General features: G+C 37.7%; 1 protein-coding gene across 3 annotated transcripts in view; it reads right to left on the bottom strand.

Moving 5' to 3' along the window:
• The window catches only part of ATP8A1 (ATPase phospholipid transporting 8A1), an 84325-nt gene extending 57831 nt beyond the window's left edge, over positions 1-26494 (bottom strand). For 2 of the 3 annotated variants that reach the window (XM_015862437.2, XM_015862439.2), the window contains exons 1-9: positions 26233-26494; positions 16609-16723; positions 15224-15323; positions 13991-14089; positions 11983-12028; positions 8963-9003; positions 7994-8067; positions 3330-3399; positions 2605-2732 (exon numbers count right to left, since the gene is read on the bottom strand). In XM_015862437.2, the coding sequence (XP_015717923.1) occupies positions 2605-2732; positions 3330-3399; positions 7994-8067; positions 8963-9003; positions 11983-12028; positions 13991-14089; positions 15224-15323; positions 16609-16723; positions 26233-26281 (722 nt within the window). In that variant the 5' untranslated portion in view covers positions 26282-26494. Of the gene's footprint in view, positions 1-2604; positions 2733-3329; positions 3400-5301; positions 5376-7993; positions 8068-8962; positions 9004-11982; positions 12029-13990; positions 14090-15223; positions 15324-16608; positions 16724-26232 lie in introns of all 3 variants that reach the window. The other variant, XM_015862436.2, reaches the window with a different exon arrangement.
• Between the last annotated feature and the right edge of the window lie 1081 nt (positions 26495-27575).

The following is a 27575-nucleotide window of genomic DNA, read 5'->3' as shown; positions in this document are numbered from 1 at the left end:
AAAAACTCTGACAATTATGCAGTTAAGTCATTTCTGCTACCTGAGCCATTGATTTTTTCTTTCCCCCTCCACCAAACAGCTCTCAAATGGGTACGGACACACCTCCAACCTGAAACGGGATTTATCTGCAAGGGCCTGTTACTAGGAAGACTATTAAGACTATTAAGGTGATTGCAGCCTGTGGGAGTGGGTCTCCATCAGTACTTCTATACAAATGAAGATAAACAGCAGAACAACAGAGGACAGACATAGAAAGTCCCCTTCTACTAGGTACCGTGCTACTTCTTTCAACATTGTGACCTTACCCCATTCTGTAACAGTGCTACCACTGGACAGAGCACTCAAGTCTCTTGGCCTAAACCTGCTCAAAACCTCCCCAGGTTATCTGATTCCTATTGTACACTGCACGACTAGTGGTTTCTCAGCAATATATGTTGCTTATATTCCGTGAAAAATATCCTTAATGGGGAAATATTCCTTCAGCATACTACCCAGCTAAGCATACTACCATATTTCAGCATACTACCATACTACCCACTGGCATATTAAGAGATGTTAATTTCAAGGACACGTTTGAAAGCTTACATAGCAAGGTGATGCTTTTTTTTTATTTTATCAAGTGAAATTTATTTTTATTCACAATTTCCTCAAGATGGTCTTCAGGAAAATGTTTCCTTCATGTCTTAACAGTCAATGTCTGTCCTTGTTTTTAACTTGCTAATCTATTTTTCTCTGAGGAATTTATCTAATCATAACTTCAAATTTATCCAGGCTAAAGAACTTTTCTCCTTTCTCCTGCTAATAGTTTTCAACTCCTGAAAATCAAATACATTTTTGATCACAAAAAAAAGAGCTGCAGCTTTCACACACAAAGTTAACATACTCAAAAACTGAGGATAACATGAAATTCTTTTTGACCTTAAAACAATCTACAGATCTAGCAAAAAAATTAGTTGCTGTAGAGTTCTATTTTCTTGAATGTTAAGTATCCAAACAAGAACCACTGCCTTTTACAGCTCCCATGAAACGAAGATCGCCCAGATACAACATTTACAGAGCACGGCGTTCTTGTACTCCAGTAAGATATATAAAATGAAAGTTAAGAAATAAAAGGGAGAATAATCTTCATTACTCCTTTTCCTTTGCTTTTCCAAAAATGTCAAGATTGTGGATACAATGGAAAACCTAATTGTGGGATCTTAAACATCTAGATAAATGCTAGTTAGACTAATCCATGTTACAGATAATGTGGGCAGAAAGAGAACTCATCTTTGATTTTTTCTGGTTGTAAATTAGATCAGGATCCAGAAAAAGTTACTTACCTGCAATTCTTTTTCACTGAAGGTAAATATTATATTAGAACCACACTTTAGGAACTATCCTACTGAACAGCAAATATATCTAAATGTTCCCAGACTGAATTTCTCAAAGGACAATTTGCTTGACCAGCAGATGGCATGCTCCTACACATTCTTGAGGCATACCAGTCTATATTTAATATCTCTTTTTAACTCAAATTTTACAATTAAATAATTAAGTTAAACAGAAAAGTGTGTTTTCTCCCTAGACAGGGAGGAAGGATGGATGTGTGGATCTAGTATAACTATTACCTTCAGAGAAGAATTACAGGTAAATGTTTTTCTCTTCTTAACGACAAGTACAGTGGAATTTTAATAGATCCACACTCTTGCGACTGAAAACTCCCGGAATGCATCTGTAAGAAATCAGTAAATAAAAATGGAAAATAAAAAATGTATTTAAGAATTAGTTAGTAATATATATTATCAGTATATTAACCACAAACATGGATAATACTGCATATGGAGAAATAAAAGCCTAACAAATAATTAAGAAAAATGTAATGTGTATCTTCAGGAACGAAGAACTAAACAATTCTGGATATAAAAACAAATTTAATAGTCCCAATATATCAAATTAGCTTTGAAAACACAGAAGACTTCAAATATTTAATGTGTAAACACTTAAAAATTTTAAGAATTTAAGTAGTTTTATAAGCACATATGCTGTAATTGCACTGAGGCTATTCATTTTTAGAGAAACATACTTTCAGTAAGCTAAGGTATTAAATGTCTTCAGCCTATTTAATTAAGAGTTTGAAGCACACAGTAATAGATTCAGTTCCTCTAATAAAAAAAAAACCAAAAAACAAAAAACAAACAACAAGATAATAAAAGAACAAATAAAACAAAAAACCCTGCAAAAAACAACAAAATCAGACAAGAAATTTCTTATGTACAGATTCTATAATACAGAATTAATATACAAGGAATGAGATCCTTACAAGTGACTTACGTAGTAGCTATAAATCCCCAAACAATTAGAATTTGGTTCATACACCCTTCTATTAATAGCTATTGGTTTATGAAAATCAACTAGTATTAAAACTCAATCTGCAGACATCAGAAGATTTTACAGTTACAATCTTCTGAAGAATAAACACTAATAAAGAATATATCAGAAATGTTTTTACCTCTCTAGACTACCGAATGAAGATCTTACTGTTTATATTTGGAGCAGTTTAACAACGCGTACTTATTAGTATAGATTGAAACTACTGACATCTTTCTCCTTGGATTTACATACCCATGCCCATCCAGTCTGATGTTTCCAACAAAGTCATACAGATGTCGGTTTGGGCTCTCACATTCAATTCTGCCTGAAAGTCTCATCAAGCTTTCTATATCCTTTATTTCTGATGTTAGAGGCAAACCCTGTAAAAAAAAAAGTTTGTTATCACATGTAAAATTGCTTTCCTATATACCATACTATGTACTTCCAAACTGACAGTGCAAGATGTGAAAACTGGTATTCCTATGGGAACAAAATAGGACCACTACATTTTACTGTCATACAGTGACAGTCACCTTGGTATCATAAAATATCATGATAAAGACAGGGTCTTAGTCTATCATGTAACTCAGTAATAATGTCCATGCACAGACACTGCACACTCAGTTAAAAGCTGCCATTCCCTACCTGCCTAAGGACAATATCAACAGCTTCTTTCTGCAGTGTTTTTGTCTCTTTTACCCTCTAAAAGTAAGCACACCCGACAACAAATCCATCCGCTTGTTCACTCACAGGAAACTCCTCGACGTGCAAGAAGCAGCTTATGGTTTAAGCATTCATTCCTTCCATTTAATGCATGGAACAAAAACATTTATAAGATAGCAATAACCCATGGCTTTTTATTCAAACTATTAAAATTTCACAGCCCTCTAAAATGAGCGCAAATGTCCTAAAACATTCTATATGCAATAATAGAATAAAACTAATATAGGAAATATTCTCAAAAATGAAATTCCTACCTGTCGAATTTTTAAGTTTGTCTCACCATCTAAGTTAGATGTTTCAATGTAGCACATAGCCTGTGGTTCACTATTGAGAAAAGAAAAATCCTTAATTTTATATTACAGTGTCAAAATCCATGAACTTTCTTTGCTTTACTAATAGCTGCTTAAACAATTGGCTTTATTATTATTTTTTCTTTACTTATCAAATCTTGAGAACTAAAATAATATATAGCCAAATTGTGAAATTACCGTCAGTACTTCACATTGTCAGAAAAGTTTGCCAGAAGGTATCTACTCAGATGAAACTCTTCTAAAAATGCAGCATAATTTTATTATCAAGTTTTTACAATAAATTATACATCGGCAGTATAATTGTATATATACAGTATATTTGTAGTGCTTTCTGCCATATGCAGTGGTTAGTTTAAATATGAAAGATTTTTGCAAAGAGTTTCTATAAGTTTCTATATGAGTCCATATTACGGACTTTTAAATTGCATAATCACCCTCTTTACACAATTTAGAAACACTTCTAAAAAATGTAAACTTTTTTTTTTTAAGGTTTATCCAGAAAATCACAGATTTCATATTTTATCTCTTTGAGAGATAAAATGAGACATGGCTTATGTCTTAGGCTTTTTTTTTCAATACAATTTGTTTACTTATAATACACTGCAGTGATTTTGTATCTTGTATAACACCTCTAGATTTGAAAAATACACAACCGTTATAGAGGTGTAACCAGGCAAGCAGAAAGAAGAATAAAATGACTTTTCTGCAAGAGTTAGTAAACAAGAACAGGTCAAACAGGTCAGGATTTCTGAATTACTCCACTCAGCTTCCATCTTCTGCATATGAGGACAGAGCACTTACTATTAATAACTGTGATAAAATAAGATCCTTTAAAGGAGCAGTAGAGCCATAAAACAAACTGATACAATAACACACCTTACAACTTAGAAAAACACCTACTCTCTATACCACTTTGAAGCCAATATTTCTCTTTCTTTCTAGCATGTCATTCAAGAGACAAGAACTTTTTTTTTTTTTTTAGTTTTTCTTAAAACAGCAATAGCTACTGCTAAGTCTCAATTTTATTCTGCAATCATTCTAAAACTACATAGGTCACTGTAGGATATTGTTGTGAAGCAAAAGCATTAAAATGTACTAAATCATTGTCATAAATTCTTCTCAGGAGAGTATTTACTTCTTGGCAAACTTTTCTAAAAATGTAAATAACTTCTGTCTATGTTGTTTGGCTGGAATCACCTGTGTAAAATACTACTATAACCCTATCATTCTAATTAGTTAATAGTAATAAAAAAAACAAAAACCCAAACAATATTTTTGTGAAGCACGTTTAAGGAAGACTAGGGCAGTGAAGACATTTCCAGTGAAACACATGCTCAGTTTAATTACTATAGCAGATAGCAGCGACCTCCAAAGTAAATGAATTACAGCTGGATCAAGGCAGGCCCATTGATTTAGTGAAAAACAAAGTTCAGTAACAGTGCAGACAATAGCATAAAGCTGACATGTCTAGGAAACATGCATTCTGTCACAGTACACAAGAACAGCGCTGCTTTTGCCACTGCATGCAGCAGAGAATGTACAACATTCAAATTTGTGCAGAGGGTCCTCTACCAGTCCTACCAATAATAATCTATATCCTTCACTGAAAATATCAGTTGGTGTTTTACTCTGTGCTTATTTAATGACAACTTGTCTGATAAGATTTCACGAGGATTGTGTAAAATCTTAAAAAGAAGGTCTGGAACAAGTTCTTGCTTCTTGGAGAATTATCATCTGTTTACACTTTACAGGATCTGTGCTTACATCAACTGTACCTTTTCTAATTTTATAAATGTGTGGGTATTACTTAAGAAAGATGAATGGCATAGCAAACACTATCAACACATAAGGATTCTTTATAGTTGGTATATGAGGACCCACATACACATATCCTGTGTAGCTGGTTTATTCTAACCTTGACGATAGACTGATGAGATCAGCTGGGAGATGTTCCCCATTGGTCACTTTCACTACTTCCCCTACTGCCACCTACACATCCCAGTTTGAAAATGATTAGAACAGAAATATAAGTGATAGGGGAAAAAAAAACCAAAACAAAACAAAAAAGAAAACAAATGGACAAAGACAAAAAGACAGAGTTTGAAATTATTATACAAACAATATATGTTAATTAAAATGTCTGATGACATTTTTTTCAAAATCTATTTTTATCAGGTCAGAAGTAAAATAATTAAAATATTTCCATCTCTATCCAAATGGATCATTTTACTTTAAGGCACCAATTTTAGGCTGCAGAGAACGCTGGTATTGAACAGAAAACATAGAATCTCAAATGACAAAAGATTCTAACCACTCCATAAACTGTTCAAAAGTAAAAATAAACCAAACTACAACAAAAGATTACTCAATCCCGCAATGTATCTGGGAAGCTAAGTGAAAAAAACACGCTAAAAATCATTTTTTGTTTTCTGTTTTTGTTTTAAAATCTTCAATTTCCAATTAACTTGCAAGAACAAAACAGATTTTAATTCTTATAGGACTGTTATTTCCACTGTAATAGACACCATGATCTTAATTATTTTAGGAAACTGTAATTCTCCAGAAATCACCAGCACTTGTAAAAAGAAACTAATATTAGTCTGAAATAAAATCAGGACTGTAGACTTGCATCACTTCTGAAGCCATCAATTGTAATTGGCCATCAGGAAACAGCTGGAAAGCAAAACTGTTGAAATGGTTGCCTGGGAAGCGTGTCACCATGCCAAGACAAGAACTGGAGGAGACTACATGCTGGTGTGCACACAGAATTACAGGTAACATAGTGGCACAAGGCTCCCTCTACAGGAGGGCTGCAACAGGCCCCTAGTAATTCAAGAAAGAAAGTTGTTTTAGCCAGAACTGGTTCCAGAATACCAATCGGTATTCATCTTAGGACTCGCTTTTGCATGTTTGATCCTAGAAGAAAACCTGATAGAAAAATTCAACATGAATAACAGTCGTAGAAGGGACAGTACATTCTGACAAGAGGGGGGCAAAGTGATGCAAAGCTGAGGTAAGTCCTGGCAAGTCCAGTAGCAGCTAACCATTATTTCCACTCATTAACACACGATGCAAGATTCCTGTTGAGGGACAAGGCTTGGAAAGAAGTATTTGCAGGCAGGTGGCAGTCTTCTGTGAGTAAAACAACAGCTGTAGAACACTGCAATGTGAATGTCCTCCAGATTAAAACGGACAAAACAGTGAAGAAATCTAGGAAAAGAGACAAATTCAGGAGCTTAGTCAGGAGGACTATAAAGAAGATTGTTCTGATGTACCTTGCCTGCAAGACACTGGAGTTTGCATGAAAAAAGCTGTTAACAGGCCAAAATGTTGCTGCTGCACAGTGTGCCATATGTGAAGATCTTGGTGGTGTGGCACCAACAAAACTTACAAATGCTTCTTGGGGTGCAGAAATAATCCTTTATTAATTCAGAAGATACTGAATAGAAAAGCATCTGAAGTTATGATAAACATGCAGACTGAACAAAGACAGACTGTAGGAGAATTTACAGGATTACCCGGCAACTATTTGACACTCTGAAAATTTAACAGAGATGTTTTCAAAAGTACTACACTTAATTTTGAGATATAATGGAAAATGGCATAAGCACATGCCGGTGTGCACCACAATCTGTCACAGAAATTAATAGGATCCTAACCTTATTAATGATATACATGAGTATATTTGTTCACTTCAGTGGACTTGTAGAGGGTTTATGCCTAAACCATAATCATACGTGTTTAAAGTAATACTTTCATTTGTGCCAGAAAAAAGATGGATGTACTTGCATAGTAAACATACAGCAATTAATCAAATTGCAATTGAACATATTTAAATAATCTTAATTTAAAGCTCGCATACAAACAAACAAACAAACAAAAATCAACAGCAAAACAAATTCTTAGAATATATTGTCTATTGACCTGATCAAATAGATGTTGAAAAATGTTCATCTTCCACATAGTAAGATGTGGATTTCTTAAATAAGACTGTCCAAGGAAATGATGATAAACAATCTCTGACTGCCCATACAAAAACAATTACAGCATTACATTCCATAAAGGCTTGCTTTCAGGGCTCAAATTATTCAAGATATATTTTATAGAATAAAGTAAATGCTCAGCTCAAAGACAATGCCAGTTTGACAGTCCACATGCTTTGATCATGTTTTCGTCCCCAATTCAACTATCACATATAAATTAAACCACATTTCTGTTGTCTGCAATATACCAATTTTAATTTATTTATAGAGTGTAATTTGTTATGTACATACCAAAAAGTCAACCAGGTAAAATACAGCAGTTGAGGTCCAAGTTTTAGGCAAATAATCAGCCTCTTTTAAATTAGTACGTAATTTTTTCATTGAGTTTATTTTCTCAGGGGTAAATGAAATGCCAGTATAGTTTGAGAGAAGTTATTGACACAATTTAACAAAACACTGTCTGGAATGACAAAATCCTAAATAAACAAAAGATTACATTTAAGAGTTGCAGCATTTTTGTTTATTCCTTATTTCCTTGGAGCAATCACAAATAAATTAGTAAATAAATAAATGCAGGGTAGAGAAACCAGCCTCTACACTATAAGCATCAGTGGGCATCTCTACCTTGATGAGAGCAGTACAGTGTCAGCAGGTATATACTCTTTGCCTTTTATTATAACTATATCTCCAACATCTACCTGAAAGAAAACTGGGAATTGGTTAATGGTCTCAAACAAAATATGTTATCCCTTTGTTTTAAGCACAGTAAATATTTAACCTGCTGAATTTCCTAGAAACACTGCAAGGAACTCAAAACACTTTAGGTATTAGGTACTTAAAGCCCTTGAATTCATTGAAGATCTCTTTAACAGGCCTAATCCTGATATTGGCTATGCATTCTTTACTTTTGCTAGTTATTGTAACAAATATTTTATTAGATCACTGAGGAAGAAATGAATCTCCCTAGGGTCATATTTCTATTGCATCCTGCTAAAGCCTTTTACCTGCTTTCTGCAAAGATTTCATAAGAATTGTAAACTGAATCTTGCCTCCGCATTACTGATGATGTTCAAGTTTTCAGGTGAGGAAACCAATAGAAGTAAGAGATAAAGTGGGCAGTACAACATTTACTCCCTGAAAGGTACTTCTAATAGTCCCCTCCTCTAATTAAGGTTTTTATGCTTTAAGCCGAAGTAATTCTGCAGACATAACAAGTAACTTGTTTCCAGAAGAAAGCTTCTTCCTTCGCACTCCAAATAATACTAAGGTATTATCCAAATAATACGAAGGTAAGTACAGCTTTGCCAGAAGGGAAATCTCCCTAGTTAACCATATGAATTAGGTGATTTTTAACTGAACTTAAGGGCTGTCATCTAATAGAAGTTTTGGCTGATTCACACCATCAAAACTGACTTGACTGAAAAGTACATTGTAAGAGATAAATACAACAAGTGGAAAATAAAATTTAGTAGATGATACATTTCCCAATATACTGGTTAATTTTTATCGGTGATACAGATGTGAAGAAATAAAGCAAATATGAGAAGATGTGTATTATGCTCTACAAGTCACTTTGAAAATATGAATACACACCTTTTCCCAGTGGACAATCTCCCATGCACCATTTCGTAGTACTGAAAAAAAGAACAAAAAGAATAATTCTCCGTTTGCACACTCTAAGTGCAGTACACAAGTTTGTGTTACTTTTCTTTTGAAAAGCCATTCAGATAGAGTACAATTAGAGAACAATTTGAAGCATACCTTGTTCTGTAAATTTCAGTCAAGCATCTAAATTATACTGTGCATAGAAACATACTATAAAACAATTAAGAAAATTCTATAGGGTTTGCTCAATCAGATACAGATTGCACAATAATGTGGGGTTTTCTAAGTAAGTTAGTAATTGGAATGAGAAATTTCAAAGTAAAAAACATCACGGGGAAAACATCAATTCAGGAACGTATTTTTTCTCATTTTAAATAATGATATTCATACCGAAAAAAAAAAGGCACCAGAGGCTTCTCAGGATTCAGCTGTCCAGACTACTGGCATGTCACAAAACATATTAATATTGCACTCCACTACTCTGGTTTTGTACTTTAAAGTTGAGCAATACTTGTTACTACAATTAAAATAATAATAATAATAAAAAAATTGAGCTAATTTGTCATGTAATTGACAAAATTATGTTTTCAGGGAATAATAAACATGTTTTGTTTCTTTTTAAATTGTCATTAATTACAAAGCTTTTGAAGACTAATACGCAAGAAGTAAATTAAGATAAAGTTTATAGACAGGTATTAATACTAAGACAGCTACAAGAGACTGCTCTCTTTCAGTACGCCTTCCAGCTTTCAAACTGCCTGGATTCTCATTCAAGTACCTGATCAAAAAATCCAGTTCTTATGAAATATGCTTCAAAAGAATTGATCAAAATCTAGGAATGCATACTATCCATATGTCTAAACCTTCCTTGGGGTTCTGTTCAAACAGAATGAATGTTCAAACCCTCTTGAATGTCTCTATTTCTGTAAGCCATCAACTAACCTGCTTAATAATTCCTTATTATGAGATTAATCCTCTTACCCCTCCCCCTAGATTTATTAATCCTGATACATTTGGGCCAATGGTAAATGGAGCAGTCTCCATTATAGATATTAAGCATGCTATTTTCATGACCGTCTCACTATCAGCTGGGACATAACACCAAATCTTATCCAGCAAACCATTTCCCTTCACTGGGAAAACTGAAGATCCACAGTGAGGACTGACTGTAATAGCACAGTAAGGAATTTAATACAGTCAGTAACTGTGAAACCAGCTACCCTAATCTATCCCCTTGTGTCAGCAGTAGTGTTTGTGCGGCTATGGTATAAAACAGATGAGAGAGCTGATAGGGGTTGGAAAAAACACACACACACCTTGCAGCAATCCACATGACTAAATTTCAGCAGTAGCATAACTAACAGTGAAGTTCTGCTCACTTGAAATGTAAATAAGCTGCCAGACATAGCTAAGAGCTTCTTAAAAACTAGCTGCAGAAGCACTCTCACTGCTGAAATAGATCCCAAGGCTGTTTTGCATGCAGCCAAGCTGAACTAACAGAGTACTGCTATTGCAAAGGCAAGGTCCTGCTCTGCACTCACCTAATGCAAAGTGCATAGCTTTATGTGCCCTTAATGCATGCTGGCTTCCCAGACCCACTGATTAGCCAGTTTAAGCTACTAAGTGGAAAGAAATCATCAGCTTTTCTTGACAGGTTTGTTTTCTGCTCTAGCTAGTTAAAATTGGCTAACAAACATAGGTAAACAGAGTCACAACACAGTGAGAGACCTGAAATCTTAAGAGTACTCTACCCAAGCTTGCTCCAATAAGGTCTTAAGTGCAATTAACATGCACTAGCATTCATTGAGATACCTTTTCTTACAAAGGAGGGGGAAAAAATGGTACTGCTATGAGTTTTTCATGTAATAGATTACTTGCCCCATAAAGTCTTCTGCAGTCTGAATTTCATTCTTATCTCCCATTTTTCAAAAGCATGCTCCATCTGCCCTACAGAAGAATAATTTAATACAGTGCAAAAATATATGCTTCACAAAACCTGTGTGCATGACCGTGTCCCAGTATTTATACATGTATTTTGGGGAAATAAAATCATCCCTAATACAGCCTAATAAATCAAAATCCTCTGTAAAAGGCTTTTTTAAAACACTAATTGAAATTTAGAAAGTTAATTACTTCAGGCTGAGATAATGATGGTCTTTTATGAACAGATAGACGAAGGAAAGCCCATGCACAGAATCCATACATACACAGGTGATACATTAACAATTCTCCTTGTTTAAATGACAACCGAAGGTGGAGCTGGATATATAGCATATTATGCACATCTCTAATCTTTAAGGTTATAGAACTGTTGAATAAATGAAAACAAAATTACTTTTTAATTACTCTTCTGACGATACACCACTTACATATTGTTTGAAGAGTAAACTAAGATCAGTGTTATGCTTATGTGAGTTCTGCACTAGCTTAAACTTGTTCCAACCAACTTAGCTCTGATCACTTCCAAGGATGGGGCATTCATAACTTCCCTAGGCAACTTGTTCCAGCATCTTAACATTCTCATATTGAAAGACTTCTTACTTTTGTCTAATCTAAATCTGTCCTCTTTCAGTTTAAAACCATTAATCCTGGTCTTATCATTACATGCCATTGTAAAAAGTCTCTCTACATCTTTCCTATAAGCCCTGATTGATGTACCAAAGTCTCCCCAAAGACTTCCGTTCTCCAGGCTGAACAACCCCAGCTCCCTCAGTCCTTCTTCACAGGAGAGGTGCTTCAGCCCTTTGATGGCCATCACTGATTTCCAGTGGACCTGATTTAACAGGCCCATATTTCAGACTGGAGGTCCCAGAGCTGGGTGTAAGGCTAATCTGGCTGCAAGATGTTATTTCAACTGTTTAAATTCCAAGTTCAAAAAGAAACAAACTGCACACGCAACTTCCAACTCATTTCCCCGTGTATTCATCAGTTTGATTACCAACATTTGCAAAAAACTTCAAAACAACCAACACACAACCACAATCAATAAGCTTTAAAAAGTTTCCTACCTTGAGTTTGTTTCTTGTTCACCGCATTATCAGCTTTATGCCTTTTCTGAATCAAAAAAGCACACTGATTAAAGACTTCATTTGACATGATTAAACTTTCACACATGAGATGTAATGCTCATTTGTTTGTAATGCTTGCACTAAATCATTTAATGAACAGAATTATTAATTACTTGCATATTCTTGATCATCAGGAAAGTTACATACTTTCTATAATAGGCTAATAGTATCCTATTAAAACGTCTCTCATCTGAGCAATCAGTATCTGAACACATTCCTTGTACAAAGATGTGATGTAGTTACACTACACAACTTTGTCCTTCCCTGCAACTTGAAAAGTAACAGTTTAATTTCAATTGCTTTTTGAGCTATGGTGGGCAAAAAAAGAATTAGAAACAGTCAATAATCTTGCATTGCATGTCACAAGTTTTGCTAATACTTCTAAAGCATATATGTAAAACATATACTGTTTGTGAATAACGCCTGCTGCAAACATCATCTACTTCTTGTGATTACACTCCAGAAAAGGAAGTGCTTAGTTATTCAGTTGAAAGTATTATTGTAATAAACTGAAAAGCCAACTAAACCTGCTTTAATATCAGGCAAAGATAATTATTTCTCTCACTGAGTAAAGAAATTAAAATATAACTAAAACAAAAGAAAAATGGAAAACATGCTAAATATTTTACTATGGAGCTTTTCAAGGAAAAAAGTGCTCTTGTCACTGTTGGACAGATATTCCTGCAACGCTATAGGAAGTACGTACATGCTGAGGCAATTAATAGAATTAATATAATTAATTAATTAATAGAGAATTAATAGAAGGAAAAAATAAGTTTTGACTTGCCCTTAGGCAATTCTGTAGCAATTAGTATCAATACCTTTTATTTTCAAAATTGATATGTGTAAAAACAAACAAATAACCCTGGACCTGTACCACGGCTTCTGCTTCATGCCAAACTAAACACTTCTAATCACAAAGAGCAAATGACATAAGGAAACAAATGACGTAAAAGAGGAGGGAGATAATTTTAAAAAGGACACTCTGTACAGTAGCAGCAGCCTCAGTTTTATATTTGCATAGACACTGACAGATGGTGCAAGTCTGTAAGCATTAACAGCAGAACAGTTAAAAATATCTGAAAGAGTGTGAATTGATTTTATGGCTTTTTAAAAGGGACTTTGTTTATGTAAATGGAAAGCAACAGAGACATGTAAGGAGAAGCTGCCTAGTGGGCAGCAAATAGTATAAACTCAGAACACAAACCCATCCACACTCTCTTGTTTCAGGGAAAGGAGGTAGTGAAAAAAAACCCCAAACCTTTGCTGTTACTTCAAGTTTTATAGAAAATGTTATAGTCCAGTACCTCATTCAGCAACAAAATTTAAGCCCAGCTCAAATGCATCATTAATAATAATAATATATTATTAATATATATAATATAATATAATATATATAATATATAATTAATATATATAATATAATAAAGGACTAAAGGCGGAAGAAAATACACTTTTTTCCCCTGCCCAAATAATTATTTAAAGCTTATTTTTTTCTAAAATAAGTTCAACTTCCGACAGATTCAGTAGCTGCCAACATCCCATTAGCTGAGTTTTTGACAAAATTGCAATATTCTGAACATTGTGAGACTGAGATGCTGCTGTGGATTTAGTAGAACTTACTAGTTTTGGCTCCAGCTCATACTTTACCTAATTACCTAGTACTATATTAATGAGAGCAACCTGTCTACAATCAATCTATATAATAAGCAGTCACTGATTTCCCATGTTACTGTCACTCCTGTACATATTAAACACACAAACTGTAACACCACATTCTATAAGATTCCATCTTCTGACATCAGTAGCTTTATAAGCTTTCAAGAACATCCAAAAACCAAGAATGGCCCAACAGATAATAATTTTAAAAGGTTTTTTTTTTTTTTTTGTAATATAATCTATATGAAATTTGATCATTATTTATTAAATATGGCTATTAAATACTTACAATATCCTCTATTATCTCCTTCACAGCAGCTACAGCTAAAATAAATAAGAGAGGGACCAATGTTGTGTAACGGCCTGTTGGTGATACATCTGGAATTTGCTATTAAAAAGAGAGAAAAAAAATTGTGCTTGAATTCTTGGTTAAAAACATTTTTAACACAGTAAGTAGAACTTTCAACTTTTCTTGAAAAACACAGAGATGACAAATAGGATCGTTACTCAGACACGGTACTGATCATTTCCAATGAGGGGTGCTGTCTTAGAATCAAACAAAGCTGATACAACAAACCATTTTAACTTGAGTGGCGTTCAGTAGTTACTTTCAGAGGTTTAAATGTCTCCAGAATATTCACCTTCATCTTGTGTGGTTCAAATAAAATTTAAACACATATTCATAAAATACCATCAATTTTTTTCAGTTTCATCTGAGAGACTGGACGCAGCTCCAAGGTATTTTAAATTTCAAGAAGATATTTTGTATTTTACTATTAAACTAATAGACAAATATAAAAAAGCTACACAACCCTAAGAGATCTGTTTGTGCTAAGCAAGTAAGTGCACAGACGACGCAAGTGAATGTGTATGTAGAATAAATACTGAGAGGATGCAGCTACATCCATAGAATATGAATACATATTCATAACCATCTGTAATTATCTTCATATTGACTAGAGCTGTTAGTGGCAGCAGCAATTTACCACAAGAGTATTCCTGCCTTAATACATTTAGAACAGGCAACACCACCCACATGGCTACAATCAGATTTTGTAGAAAAAGTGGAGTAGTAAGTAGTGCCTCAGTGCTGTTAGAACACATCCTCAATTTATCATAAAAGGTTTACAAAAACAGTCAATGTTATTTATTACAGATTTATTTTTTCTATCACTACACTGTTTATCTGAAAACACAATGTTATTGTATATATGCTGTGCTTCTTGGAATAAGATGAATGTACATCTATTTTCAACAGCGCCCTAGATTATACTTTAAAGCAACTATGTGGTAACCCAGCAGAAATTTAATGGACAGCCTTCTGTCAGCTACAGGGCAACAGCATCCAACACTTCTCCAGTAATTTCTTCTCTTCTATTTCTAGTCACACATGTGCCTACACATCCCCATTCTAATGGCACATTATTTTCCAGGCAAAATATGAAATCAAAGGGGCACCACATTGTACTCTGGTGCCAGTACCCTTTATCTGTTACTCCTGCTTACTTACTGATGCTCTTACCTGAAGTAATGCAATAAAAAGAAAAAATGCATTGGCAGCTCTTCTGAACTGGGAATAAAGGAACCTTGGCAGGAATGTGATAATGTTGTACTTTGCAGTGCTATGACAAAAAGACAAAAACATGTACTATTATTACAATATGAAAAAAATTCAAATGTATTCCTTCCTTCTCAGTTATGCAAGCTTTCAAATATAACAGAATCTTCTCTCATTTCTGTGATAGCAAACAGATTTGGTTTTGCTTAAAAGAGAATCTTGAAGACTTCTACAGACTTCTACAAACTAGCTACCCAAGAAAAGAGCCCATCACCCACAGAAGCCATTCTGTACTTCAGTTTTGAGGCAAGAAGTTTCCTTGTCACCTCTGCTGTGACTTTGTTACAGGAAATGAGGAGGAAAAACAAAACAAACAAACAAAAAAAAAGAGAAGTAGGAAGCAGGGAAGTGGTTGCCCTGAGGAATTAGGACAGGATCTAAGCTCACAGATCTTACACTCCAGAACAATACCCTTCCCAGCTAACTATGGCAGACAGTTGGTGATCAGCTCTGCACCATGCCTCAATTGCAGAAAAATTCTTGGTGAAAGGATTACCAGTTGAGCTACCATAACGAAAAGTGTGAGACATCAAAACTGAAGAGTTGTGGAGCTTCTGTTTCATGTAGGAATCTTTGTGACTCAATGCACACTGAAGACTAAAGAAACCCTTACGGGCTTAACAATATTTAAATGGTGCATTTAAGAAACTAATAAAACTACAATATCCAATAATGTACAATTTTCCAATTTTTCAATGTCTAAACTAAAGGGGTACTGCAGGAAAGAAGGGGACAGACTCTTTAGCAGAGTCTGTGGTGAAAGAACAGGGCAAAACTGCTTCAAGCCTAAAGAGTATAGATTTAGGCTGCATACAAGGAAAACGTCTTTTATAATGAGAGTGGTGAGGTGGTGTTGCCCAAACATATAGTTGATGCCCCACCCCTGGATACAGCCAAGGCAAGGCCAGATCAGTCCTTTGGCAATCTGATCTAGCTGTGGTGTCCCTGCTCACTGCAGGGGAGCTGTGTGAGACAACCTTTAAAGGTCCCTTCCAACACAAAGCATTCTATGATTCTATATTCGTTAAAAGAAAAGCTACATCCTTCATCAAGTGGAAAGTTTACCTTTAAAAGAAAACAAAACAAACAACTCCTGCTCAGTATTGGTTATAAAGTGAAATTCTAAGTGTTGGAATAATGAAATATAGTTAATTCTTGTGTACTTAATAAAACTTTCAACACAAAACTTTTGAACATTCGGCTTTTTGTCTGCCTTACACTTGTTTAAGAACAGAACATCTCCCCAACCTTATGAAATCCATTGCATTAAGAAAAATATAATTTAATACCTGACATGATTATTACAGAATTTGGTTAACTGGGGCTGATTGATGAATATAGTTCTCAATTCTTCTTGATCAGCCAGAGAAGTTTTCTCTGAAACATCATCTGTCTTCTCATAGCCTGTTTAAAAAAAAAAAAAAAGAAAGAAAGAAAAAGGATTTTTTAAAATACATATAAGCAAATGTACACATACAAATATATACAGGATTTAGGGCACTTCATGACAAAAAGATCCCACATCTATTCTGAATGTGAACTCAATTTATTTGTGTTTCTTACAGTAACAGGTAATGTTTATTTAAAAAATAGTGTTTTAAAGCACATTGGTGATTAGATATGAAGATAAAATAATACGGTCAAGAAGCCTCGTAAAGCTACAATAATGAACAATAATCTACTGAATTAATGAGTGCACTCAAATAGCTTGTGCGGCTTCATGGAAAAATGGAATGAACTATGGTCTGTGATCGACAACCTCTTTCACTTCTTAAGTGCCCCTGGTACTGGGGCAAACAACTGTTTTAAAAAGAAGATATCATAAGAAATAAATGAACACTAACATATGAAAAGAAGTTCAGTACTATACTGTAATATAACTGATGAAAAAGTAGTTATCTGTCAAGTAAGTATCATTAACTCAGAAGATCTCCGCTTTGCATACAGACCATTCAACAGATTAGTTTCCAGTTTTGCATGCAAAATTTAACACTGCTTGTTGATGAATTTAAAGGAAAAAGAAAAATTTAAAGGGGCATTCATACAACTTATTCAATTCTTCTTGATTGGTTTTCCTGTTATCTTCCCAATAAACATATAGCACCATTTCTCCTATGTGCCTCTTTTAAACTGAACTGTTACACAACTACAGTAGTGCAGCCATTAGAGTTTTCATAAGGATAAATACAGAAGAAAAATTCTTACCAAAAGCTTGGAAAAACTTTACAGTTAATCTAAATGGCAGAAAAACAGTTCACTGAGAATATGCCTGAAAAATGAAATTAAACACAAAAAGCAGATGTCTAGTATAGCTGTCTTAAATAAAAGCGACTCGCCGGTTCTACTTGCATGAATCATCTTTTCTGAGAAATACTCAGAGAAAATTCATTGTTACAACCTATACAAAGGCAGAAAACCAAAATAGCCTATCCTACGGTTAAAGGAATTACATTCTTCTAGTCCTCGGGGACCACCCAGAGCAGCACAACCCTTCATAGGTAACTGGGGGTGGCCTACTGTTGTGATCAGCTGGCTCCCTCAGCACCCAGGGATACATCCAAGCACTGCCCTATTTCCTGTTAGGAGTTTCTGAACCTGATCCTCCTCCACCAAGGTAAATCTTTCTTGCTCCAGACTTTCCCACCAATATCAGGGACGTGAAGTTCCTGATATTATTACAAAGGAAATTCCCACTACTGTGTTCACTCATTGGAATTCACTTCCTTCCTTCCAGCTCTCCAGTGAAAGGCACACATCCAACAATTCCAGTCAAGCTTCAGTAAACATCTCAAGAACACCCTCTGGGGCAAGCCTAATAGACTTGGCCCACCAAGGGACCTGTACACCACTCTTTGCCTGGAGGAACCTCACGAACACATACAGCAGACTAAGCAATCCATCTCCTTCTCCTTTCATTAGTGACTCTTAGAGAGGCAACCCCTTCCCCATCACAGAAACAACCAGCTGTGCAGGACCTGCAGCACACAGCTCCATAAACACGTACAGCCATAAAACAACTTGACACAGGCACAACTTAAAGAACATGAACTTTTCAATCACCACAAGTACACACTGAGTCACATGGTTATAATCATGATACTAAGTATCAAGGAGGTACACCTTTTCTTCCTCATTTGTGTCTATGACTATCAGAAAGAATGCAAGAGAAAATAAAAGTGTTGAAATCCTAATCTAGCATTTGACAAAGGTCTGCTTCATCCTACTCTCCCACACTGCCATCTCTTTACAGCAGATCATCCTTTGGAATGCTATCATCACCTCTTGCTCTCACTGTATGCCCAAGAACTTCAAGTGTTAGCACATGCAGGTTTCAGCCCCTTTGCAGCTAGTATTTGCTTGGGTTAACAAGAGATGCCTTGCAGCAGATTAAAAATGAAGCAAGCTTTTCTTGCCAGGAAGCTGCTCCTTTTCAGAGCTGCCTGAAGTCAAAGAAAACTCTGCTGCACATCTGTACAGCAAACACCACCCCAGGCACCATTTCTGTGCTCTATGTGCACCAAATGTCTTCAGGGACACAGCCCATGTGCTATACAGGCCAAGTCCAGAACTCCATCTCCTCCCCCCCAAGCCTATACATTATATTTTTTAGGTGAAATTTTTCACAAATTTCACAAGATATTGGATCTCTGCAATTATCACTTTGAGAGTGAATGGGCTTTTATCTACATGATGCAGCCATTTGAATCACAGTTGGTTTCTATTTTGCATCTTCAGAAAATGATGAGTATTTCCAGTTTCCTCCCCATCTCATCCATACTCATTTAGTATAAACAGATTAAGTCATCAAAAGCTCTACTTAATCACAGCCATTCTTTCAAACATGACCTGCATATCTACACTATGTTTTATTTATATTAGGTAAATACAAAATTTGGCAACAAGTTGTTGGCATTCAAATGGCCCCACATAATGTCAGGCACTAAAACACAAAGTAGGACATCGATCAAACTACACTCACAAACTGAAGTCTAACTGCAATAAATCACACCAGACTTTTAAGAGCTACAATTCTAGGACATTTTAAAACAAAATTTATGGATTAGAGCTCAGCTGCTGCCTAAAGCCTCAGTGCAGCAGGTTTCATAAAAGCTGACTTTTATGAAAGGAAGCCACTAAGTGCTTTATTTCTTCCTCAAGAAGAGCAAGAACCCATTGGCACCAAACCAGTTTGAGTGAAGAAGTCAGCCCACTAATCAGATACGCAGATGACCATCTCAAAATGTTGTCTGAAAGTAATTAGAAGAACAAAGGGAAGCACATCCATCAGATCAACTCCTGGTGAAAACAGCAAAGGTGGATTTCAAAGATGCAGTTAACAAACTAGCAAGAATTAAAGATGGCTGCTCTCCTGTAATTCATTATAAGATTCCAAGAGAACAACAGTGATCCAAATGTTCAGAAAGATGACAGTGAAGAAGGTATAGAAAAACCAGACAGGTATCCAGACAGGAAAGATAAAAACTACAAGACACACAGTCAGTATCAAAGCATCAAAGCTGTTACAAATATCTGATAATGAAAAAAATACCGTGAAGATGATGAGTAAGGACCTAAGATGAAGCAATCATTCTAATCTCCTTCCTTAAAAGTATGCAATTATTACTGTGTTACAGACGTCAAAACGGACACTGACTGAACTTGTACCTTGTTTGTTCATCATGCTAAGGGTTCAGGGAAGCATTGTCCCAGGGCCTAAAATTAAAGGCATCATCACTCTTCCTTGGCTCTTATCTAAGGACACAACAAACTAAGGTAATAATACACAGTAATAATTTTGAAGTCTTACAGTGACCAAGAACAAAGCAGCAATTATCACACTTCAAACAGGAAACGTCACACTGCTCTATGTAAAACCTGGCATTTAGAAAGAACAAATACACCGTAAGACTCCTCATCTTCTTCATCAATCATTAGCATGTAACACTACTGTTATTTAACCAGAGAACTATCAGACAGATTCTATGACACACATTCTCATGTGCCCCCACTGACAGAAAAGCAGCTGACTCGAAAACATTTGCAAGCCAGCTATTAAAAGAATAACTGGAAATACCAACAAGCCATATACTCTGATTTATTATGCAGAAATGGCATGTTTTAAAACTAATTTCCATTTCATAATCAGAACCAGATTTTCTGATAACATATTTTGATTTTTTAAAATTTAAATTTATGACCCAGTAGCATCAAAAACTATAAAGATGTGCTTCAATATCAAAAGAAAGTAATTATTACTCCAATTTAAAGGTTGGTTTGCAAAACTGCTGCATTAAGTAAAATTAGTGTTTTGTTCTGCACTCCAAAGTTATTTGCTAGCAAAATGCAGAATGTGGAAGCTATTGATGAATAAACACAAAACTATAAATTTCATTCAATGTTGTATAAATAACACATTTTGATAGAGAATTTCCTTTTAAGGAACTGAAGTAAAATACACACGACAGTGGGAAAAGGCAAGAAAAAATCAGAGAAAGTCATTGGTAATTCTGAGAATATGAAGACATGGCTGTCCTTTGTCAGAGTATAAAACACCTGAAAGAAGTTCATAGTAAAAAGTGTAAGGAATAAATATTTTAAGTTTTTCCAGTCAATGATAGCATCTTCAACAACAATAAAACCCAAATAAATAACCAATGAAATAACAACAAAAAAGCCTAACAATCAATTTGGCCTTTCTCCACTAAGAGAACCCATTAAGGACCATGTTTTGCTTCCCAACAAAACTTCACAAGGGACAACTACGTTCTGCAACACCGTATTTGCAGGGCCTCTTTCAAAACCACACTTGGTAGTAAAGTCTCTAAATTAGCAGTTAAAATAACAACAATAAATTCTTAACTCTGTACAAGGAAAAAAAAAAAAAAAAAAAAAAGTATGTGAATCCAATTTATCCTTCACATAAATGAAGAAATAGATGGAAGGTAAGCAAAGATGAATTGTGCCACGGAAAGAAAGGGAAGGAAAAAACCCCAACCACCTAACTGAAATCAAAAGAACCATTTTAATACACTTAATGATTTAAAACATTATTTTATTTTTAAAGTAAGGCATTCTAAAGCTTTGAAAGCTTGGTTCTTTAGCCAAGAACTCTTACATTAGCAAGTATGCTAACTCACATTCCCAGAGAACACAGCACAGTTCAAAAAGAGCCAGTGAGACTGAAAAAGTGTGTCACACTGCCACAATAAAACTTTGATAAGAGAACTAGCACTGAGAACCTGACCTCTGCACCACTGAGGAGTCAAAGAACAGGAGGGAACCGCAACTGCAATGAGCTGCTCTGACCTACTGCTGCTGAGGCTGCCAAGGCTGCACTGCGACTGGACCCAAATTTTCCACTTTTGAAGCACTGGGAATCTCAACATAGACTGCAAAACACGCTTGTCAGGAAAAAGTACCAATAACAAGCATTATGTCTGTTAAAATGCTATGCAATCACATAGTCCAGAAGTAGAAACACCTGAAGACATATTAAGTATCACAAGAACGGACAGTGCTGAAAATGATCTGATGACTACTATGTAATTTCAAAATAATGGTGCTTTTCATACATAAGTCATCACATCTTACACAAGTTCAGCTTTACCTAGTTCTCATGTGGGCATTTGCCTTTCCTACTATGAAACTGCTATTAACGTTGTTGGCAGACAGCACAACAGCACCTCAAAAATTTCTGTGCTTTCTCTACCATCCAAGATAGTTCACTGAAATCCATCAATGCACAAAGGAAATCATAAATGCTTCTATGTAGGTTGCCCTGAAAGTAATGCCTCCTATTTATTGCCATGGAAACTGCAACAGATACAAAGGGCATGGTAACACTATTTGACAGAGCAGATTCTTAGTTACAAAACACTATTTTTCAATACAGTCACAAATGTTAGCTATGCATTTTCACCAATGATGAACAAGAGTCATTAAAATCTGCACCAGTGAAGGAGATCTGCTGTTTCCAATGTTGCTACGATGGCATAATTGCTAAGAAAATGTTACACAGTCTTCAAACTGGTATGAGGGCTGGCATTACTATGCTGCAAGAGTAAAGTTATTTTCTTTTCTGGCCTGACTCTGCAAGTTCAAGCCTTTGGTTTAGTCAGCAGCATGATGAAGCAATCAGATCAGATGTTTTGTCTGGGTTCCAAGAAATCTAGATCCTTTCCTATCCTAAAAGTATACATAACTTTATCCAATAAGGGTTGTGCCATCTTTCCACAGACTGCCATTTTGACTCTAGCTTGTAGCAGTGATGCCACATCTTGTCACCGATAATGATGCGATCCAGAAAACTGTCACCTTCATCCTCACAGTGGTTCAACAGATACAGACAAATCACACAGTGCTCTCTCTGCTCCTGTGTAAGCACTCATGGGACTCACCTTGTGCAAACTTTGCAGTATTTCAAAACTATTATCACCATTCACAGCCAGCTGACACTCAGCTCCATACACAGTTCCCTGGTCATAATTTGCTGATTCACACAGATGATCTGATTGAGATGGTCTTCATTTTGTGAAGCGACACTTGCACATGGAAGTCCAGGATGTCTTTCATGTCACTGTTGCTACTGCTGAAACACACCACCCTCTGCCTCACAGTGCTCACATCCAATGTTTGATCTCCATAAGCATTCAGTAAGTGTCAATGAGTGTCGGTGGGTGCCAATTTCTCCACATGAAGGAAATCAGCAACACATCTTTGCTTCATATGCACTTCCATGTATGATGCTATTTTGTCAGACTCCTCCTCTACTGCCATCTGTCACACATCACTAAAATGTAATGGAATATTGGCAGAAAGGTTGAAACTGTACTGCCACACCACCAACACCTGTCTCTGACATTGTGGGCCATCATAATAAAATAGGAGGCATTACTTTTGGAGCAACATTCATATTTTCAGAAGCTTAGAGACACCTAATAAAAACTGCCAATACCAACACCGCTCTACCAGAAAGTACATATTTATTTATATATATATCTCCAAATTATTGTATTTCATATTATTTAACAGATGCATATATTAACTGCATGGGTATAAGTACACTCAAAGATTTCCCCATGTGTTTTGCAACTGCAGAATACAAGACACAGATGTTGTTTCTGTCATACTAAACACCTGAAGCCCAGCTAAGATTCTGAGTTATGATTATTGGTGGTGAAAAACTATTTAGGAAATCTCTGCAATGTGTTTAGGAGGACCAGATCTTCTATATCTTGAGCGAGACTTCACTGGTACACAAACCAATTCTGCACAAGTGTAGCACTGCCTAATGTGAATCGCAGGTTTTCTTTACAAGAAGGACACTAGACACAAAATTTATTAAAAAAGAGTTTGTAAACTTGACTGCTTTTCAGGATCTTGTGCTCTTTGTGGCTGATAAGGTATGGAAGAATAGCACCAAAATATTAGCTGTGTTTTAACCAAATTCTGTTCCCCATGCAAATTACATGTTGTCTTACAGATGTTAAAATGCCTGTAGTTTTTATTTTGTAGTAATATACAGACCATAGCATTCCATCTTCTATGACTGGGAATGGCACACATGCATTATTCTGACAGGTCTGAGTTCTTTTCATCTTGGCACAGCAGCCAATTTTTTCTAATAGCGATATTATTATCCCTTTATGCCAGAGTGAGCTCAGTTCTGAGATGATGTCAAGGCAGTCCAGACTGATAAGGTAACTCATGATCCATGGAAAAGGTCTCTGAGGCAGAAATTACTTGCTGCAGTGACAGGAGAGGAAAATGAGGTTTTAACACACAACAAAGAAATTCTAGAACAAAGGAAGCAATATTAGCTTGTCTACCACATCCCCTCAAGTCTTTGACTATTCTAAGGCACGGCCTGTGCTGTAACAGCACTTATGAAAACTGCTCTTTGTGAATGCAGTATAAGCAGAGCGTTACACAGAATGGACAGCAACTTTGTCATTAACCAAGTGCTTCCTACTCTGTGCTGCAAGTAAAGCTTTGGGGTAGGTTTCAGAAGGCAGCCTTGTCTCTACTCTGCACAGCGCTTATCAAAACAGACTCCTGCCATGGCCACAGCTACGATTGTAGTGCTACTTTATATCACTTTCAAGAGGGAAGGATGACACCCACATTATAGAACTCAGAGGTCTCTTAAGATAAGGTAACATTTCCTTATGCATCACTGTTTACAAACACAGGCCACACAGGCCACATACATCAAGTCTGGAAAAGGAGGAAAAAAGAAACTAAAAGACCTGCTGACATTGTGAATGAACTGAATAGGAACAAAATGTTCTAGTAAGGTTCACATTAATCTCAGATCAGAAGCACAGATTTTAAATGACAATCATCACTTTTATGTGACCTTTGAGTAATGTACCATACATTAAAGCAGAGAATAAGGTAGTAATGAGTCTGCTACGATGAAAAGCCATCACATCATCTTCCAAAAGTTATGTTTCTTAAAAGAATATTTACATATACATATTTACAGACCAAACAAAGGTATTTTGGAGAAACCTATTAATCCCTGTAGTCAGCTGTCTTGCAGTCATCCAACCATGAACAATATTCAAATAAGCAGGATTTCTTTTTTTCCTTTGACTGCACCCATACTTCTTAAACAAACACTCGCTTTTAGGGACCACATTTGGTCATTTAACAATCCTTAAACACTGCTGTAGTTTTGCCACCTTAAAGCAAGAGCAAATAAACTGGAAACGCTGATACTAAGCTTTCAGTGGAAAAGCAATTGACTTGAAAAGAAGAACTGGCAATGGACTGAAATTCAGCACTGAGTGTATACTCTGCTAGTATCACTGTATGCATCTTCTAATTACTGTGGGTACAGCAGCACAGCCTCTCTGCTTGTAAGCACATTTCTAAAGTGCCCCTGGAGGCATGCATCTTTTCCATTGCTTCTCAGAAGGTTATATTCTTCTGCTCTCTTGGCCAGCTCACACTGCCTAGGAAGTAAGAGGTAAGCTCCTACAAACAAAGCAAGCTCTCCATGAAAAGCACAGAGGAGAAAGGCACGCAGGATGGTTAAAACAGATAAGACTGAGAAGGGAACTGCCTATTTACGATATTTATTCTTCACACTCTTGCTGGGGCACAAACATACACATACATATCAAATAAAAAGAAGTAATCTGCTTGGAAGAAGGAAGGAATATGTAGGGAGAAAGCTGCTACTTCCCCTCACGGCCTCCACACCAGCTGCAATGGCCCGATATATCTTCGATTGACTCCAACACAGCCCCTAGGACTAAGGGCAGCACACCTGCCTCAGGAGGTACGGGTCACCGCGGTGCCACAGCCAATACACAGAATGACCCGGGTTGGAAGGGACCTCAAGGATCATGTAGTTCCAACCCCCCTGCCTGGCAGGGCCACCAAACATACACATTTACTAGATCAGGTTGCCCAGGGCCCCGTCCAACCTGGTCTTGAACACCTCCAAGGACGGGGCATCCACAACCTCCCTGGGCAGCCTGGGAGCCATCTGCTGTCCCAACGTTCTGCTGCTTCTGCACTGTTATTTCACGCTCGCACGGGAAGCGGTTACTTCCGACGATCAGCGCGCACAGATACAGCCCATAAGGGAGGCGTTCCCGCTGAACCCCAGGACAGAAGCTCCGGTGCCCGGCACGGGGCACGCCGCGCTCCCCGCGGTGCTGCAGGCGGCTCTGCCGGAGACAATGACAAGCGCACAACGCGACACCGCCCGGAAAGCACAGCGGCGGCACCGCGCCCCAACGCTCGCCGCTCGGCCGCGGCCCGCGACCACCGCCGCAGCCGGGCGGCCCCCGCCGACCGCCTCCGCTCCCCGATCCCGGCTCCGGGCGGCCGGGAGCCTGACGAGCCGAGCGCCGTCCCTCCGTGCGGCCGGGGGAAGGCGGGCGCCGGGCGGCACTTACCCTCCGCGCGGGAGCGGATCTCCGACACCGTTTTCTGCACCGCCGGCATCGCCGCGCTGCACCTGCCCCTGTCCCCGCCGCCCGTCGGATCGCCGCGGCGTGAGCCGGCCCCCGGGCCGCGCTGAGCGGCGGGGCTGCGGCGCCGAAGGCACTGGGCTCAGCGCCTCCCTCCGCAAGCGCCGCCGCTGCTTTCCGACAGCGCAGATCACCCGCCGGCCCCTCCGGAACCTACTAACTCCGCCCCGTCTTCCCCCTCCTCCTCTACCCCCGGTCCTCCACCACCGCCCGCCGCCCCCGCGGGGTCGGCCGTGCCGGCTGGATGCGCCCAGGCGCAGAGCGGCGCGACGAGCCGCTTCGTGCTCCCTTCTCCGACGAGCGCAGGGGCTCCGGAGCTCACCCCCCCGCGCTGCGAGGGGAATGGAACGTGCCGAGCCTTGGGCCGCTGCCCACGCTCCGGGGTGGCTCCGTCCTGCCCCCGGGGCTCGGCCTTGGAGCGGGCGGGGAGGCGGTGGTGGTGCGGATCAGCTCCCAGGAGGACAATGTTATGGGGCGAGGTGCCGGACCGACCGGCCCCATGAGAAATCACCGGGGCTTCTCGCCCAGCTCTCTATTTTTTTTTTTTAATCACCATTCGCCATGCCGCAGTTTGACAGCGAACTGCGCGATGTGAAGCGCTCTGCCTGCGTGGGTTGGCGAAAAGGAGCTCCCAGCTGCAGGTGCCTGAAGCCGCATCTTCGCTGTCGGGCTGTTAACGTGACATTCGTTTTGTGCGACCGCAACAGGCAGGGAATGTGTCTGCGGCGCGTCGTGCCTTGCCTCGGTGCGAGCTGCCGCCCGCGCTGCGTGAGCACGGAATAAATAGGAACGGCGGTGGGGTTTGGAACCGTGGGTCTCGGCACGCTTATGGTCTGCATCCATCACAGCTGGGCGTGATATATAGCTCAGATGCAAGGAAAGGGGGATGTTGCCTTTCATAGGAGACTGCGTTGGGAAATAAACGTTGTTTTTCAAAAGGCTGTCAAGTCTGCTGGAGGCTGTTCATAAAAGACAATAGTCTTCTACATCATCCTCTGCAGCAGCGTGTTTGATTTGTGTTTTTGCTTTTTTTCTCCTGAACCATGAACAAAGATGGTGGAAATATTTATTTTCATGCTATTTTTAATGGAAAAAATAAAACACGTGGAGAGAGCACACTCATCCAGTTTGAAGGAATACTCTACAGTCAGCCATAGGTAGACACATAGCCATAAAACTCAGCATAAATGGACAAAGAACCTGGTGAAGGTCCTTATGTTTTTTAATTTCACAATTCACAGCAGATACGCAGTTGTTAAAAGGCTGCA

This window comes from Coturnix japonica, chromosome 4, assembly GCF_001577835.2.
Source record: "Coturnix japonica isolate 7356 chromosome 4, Coturnix japonica 2.1, whole genome shotgun sequence".
NCBI lineage: Eukaryota > Metazoa > Chordata > Aves > Galliformes > Phasianidae > Coturnix > Coturnix japonica.
This window is presented reverse-complemented; position numbering and strand designations above follow the sequence as displayed.